The sequence below is a fragment of the Mesitornis unicolor genome, unplaced genomic scaffold (assembly GCF_000695765.1).
Source record: "Mesitornis unicolor isolate BGI_N332 unplaced genomic scaffold, ASM69576v1 scaffold5982, whole genome shotgun sequence".
NCBI classification, from domain to species: domain Eukaryota; kingdom Metazoa; phylum Chordata; class Aves; order Mesitornithiformes; family Mesitornithidae; genus Mesitornis; species Mesitornis unicolor.
Genome location: NW_010167012.1, coordinates 11,060 through 14,239, shown reverse-complemented (window position 1 = coordinate 14,239; position 3,180 = coordinate 11,060). Strand labels below are relative to the sequence as shown.

Genomic DNA, 3,180 nt, shown 5'->3' with positions numbered 1-3,180 from the left:
AGCATCCCTGATGCAGCTCAACACATTTAAAATGGTATTAAAATAACAGCAACAACAACAAAAAGCCCCAGCCCAAACTTACTGCATTATGTAGCAGAGAAAGCTCTTGGAGATCCTGGAATGAGAACACTATAGACATAAAGCATGAGAAAACTGCTTTTACGTAGTGGGCAGCATTGTATTCTAAGTTTAAGAGCAACACACACATCTGCAGACAACCGTCGCTCTCAGAATTCTTATTTATTAAGAGCAGAAAAGAAATTTTGCTTAAGTTTTATACATAAAAAAGTAAACAGTAAAATTTTCTTTTTATAGCCTTTCCACTGAAGAAAATTGAGAAATAAGTTGTCTTTTTAGATAATGTTTTATTTAAAAAAATAAAATTAATTGACAAAGATACCACACTATTTTGCATGCCGGTCATCCCTTCCGCTTGCAGAACCCTGTTCGACGCATCACCCTTTAGCAAGAAACCGCTTTATCAGCAATGCATAAGCAAAAGAACCACATCAGTCTGAGCTCAAACCTTGACAGCTGCTGCCCCTACACAAGCTAGTGAGATATCTCTGTTTTTTCCCAGCTCAGGTCTTTAGTAAATAAATTTCAAGTGGACACTAAACAAGTATTTCACTAAGAGATGATGAGATATTAAAATCAAAAGCAAGTCGTATTGCAGCTGTAATTATACTACATTAGAAACTTCAGTTGTTGGGGGATCCATTCACCATATATAGATTATTTTGTAATCAAGGTAATTACAGAGACAGAGCATTACTCCCTGCATGCTTTCCCAGGCTTTGAACCAACAGAGTTGACTACACGTAGAGTTGACTAGGGTGGACTTGGAATTCACTCTCTCAGGCAGGAGACTAGTTAAGGAGTGTTACTGATAACAAAGGATTAAAGTTATACGACACTGATTATTATAAATTACTTTGTTCTTATCTGCTTTTTGCCTTAGTCTCCTACATCGCCTCAGATCCGTTCCTGTAGAAAACCAACTGGTTCGTGTTTCCCCGGCTGGTGACTCCCCAGTTACTAATGGTGATTAGAGTGCGTGGAGGAGGACTTGATTCGGAACACGTGGATGTGCAGATGGGCAGCGATCTGGTTGCACACACTGACGCAGTATCGAATCAAATCAAAGAGAGAAAAGATCTGTCAAGGGGAAAAAAAAAATATACACATATTGAGGTCGATGTTTTCATAGACTGTATCACCACCCACATCATTCAGAATAAAAGTACTGGGGTCTTGTCAAGAACTACATCTCCAACTGTGAAAGGCAGTCTCTATACATGCTGGACTTCCTTCCAGCTTTGTAAGGATACAGACTCTTAATTCTGGAGCCAGAAAGGAGAAAAATATAAAAAATATAAACCTATATAATAACTACATATATATACAGACTATATATATAGTAACTATTAAAACAGTAGCTATACAGTACTCTGAAATGCCCCACTAACTTTGAATGGTAATATCCACACACAAAATACCAAGTTTTTGGTATTTGCATTTCGGTAGAGAACACTCAAGCACTCGATAAGCACATGTGAGCATAACTTCAGATGTCTTTTCCTGATGGGTGCGGCAGTAGTGACAGACACACGTGCTTTCAGGAGATTAAGGCACAGCCATACCACACTTGCACCTCACATCATATATTCCCTTGCTAACAAGCCATCAACACATCTTCACAGAATCACAGAATGTTAAGGATTGGAAGGGACCTCCAAAGCTCATCCAGTCCAATCCCCCTGCCGCAGCAGGAACACCCAGATGAGGTTACACAGGAAGGCGTCCAGGCGGGTTTTGAATGTCTGCAGAGAAGGAGACTCCACAACCTCTCTGGGCAGCCTGGGCCAGGGCTCTGTCACCCTCACTGAGAAGAAGTTCTCTTTTGAAGAGAGTTCTTCAAAACATTCTACTCCAAGCTTTGAATATTTGCTGCATTGCTTTACAGCCATTAAAGCTATGGACCAAGCAAGCCACGTGCACCTCTGCACGAGCTTTATTTCAAATCAACTCAGTAGAGCGGGTTCCCAGTCCCATCACCCTCTGTCCCAACACAAAGAGGACTTATGAGAGAGCATGCAAATGCTTGTGATGATTATGAACAAGCAAAACGAGCCCACACTTACCAGGGCAATCCAAAGTACAATATATTCATCAATAAAGCTGTTGAAATACTGGTCCAGAAACAATAGCGCTGGGCCTATGAATGCTGTGTCGTGCAGGTGCATTTCGCTTTTGGTCATGTGTGCAACCTACAGGAGAAAAAAGAAGAAAAAAAGAGGAAATATAAGAAATAAAACATCTGCCAGCCAAGGTAGAGTGACTTCAGAATAAACACAGCCAAGAAGTTTACGGTTGCAGTCACATCACTGCAAAATATATCAAGTATTTCAGTGGAGCAGCAGCAGCAGCACTGTTTCAACCACGACAGTCTGTAACTATCTGAGATGCAAGCTTTGCAGAGATGTATCTTTTATTAGAACAGAGAATGTAGCTAACAGGAAAAACACAGAACACATTTTCCAGCCCACGAACTTTTTCCTCCTGCCAGAAACAAAACAGGAAAATGGAAGCAGAGTGGTAAATTTTAAGCCTGGGAACACAAAAATTTAGATCTTAATTTAAAAAATTTTAAAAATCAGAGACGCTTGGTGCTCCTCTCCACCCATCGGTTCCCAGCCTATAAGGATCACCACCTCTCTCTGGTTACAATTTGATGACCATGTCTTTTCATGCCCATGTGTCACCTTCCCACCCTCCCCAGTGTCTTGCACCACATCCTTGCCTTTACCAGCACAACTGGTGATGTGAGTGCGTACCAAACTGGTCTTGGTAAAAATGACCTTTTCTCTTATTGCGAGTTATGTCCAACACTGATCTGTTCATGTGGCGATGCAACACATGAGAAGGGGAGAAACAGAACACAGGCAAGTGGTGTTCCCCAGGGCTCAGTTCTGGGGCCGGTCCTGTTCAACATCTTTATCAATGATCTGGATGAGAGGATTGAGTGCTCCCTCAGTCACTTTGCAGATGACACCAAGCTGGGTGGCAGTGTTGACCTCCTCGAGGGACCTGGCCAGGCTGGATCGATGGCTGAGGCCAATTGTGTGAGCTTCAACAAGGCCAAGTGCTGGGTCCTGCCCTTGGGTCACAACAACCCCA

At 42.1% G+C, this 3,180-nt stretch overlaps 1 protein-coding gene across 1 annotated transcript in view; it reads right to left on the bottom strand.

Moving 5' to 3' along the window:
* Positions 1–323: 323 nt before the first annotated feature.
* Positions 324–3,180, bottom strand: part of LOC104536000 (choline/ethanolaminephosphotransferase 1) — a 10,027-nt gene continuing 7,170 nt past the window's right edge. The window contains exons 4-5 of the mRNA XM_010178514.1: positions 2,145–2,270; positions 324–1,158 (exon numbers count right to left, since the gene is read on the bottom strand). Coding sequence (XP_010176816.1) covers positions 1,039–1,158; positions 2,145–2,270 — 246 coding nt within the window. The 3' untranslated portion in view covers positions 324–1,038. The remainder of the gene's footprint in view (positions 1,159–2,144; positions 2,271–3,180) is intronic.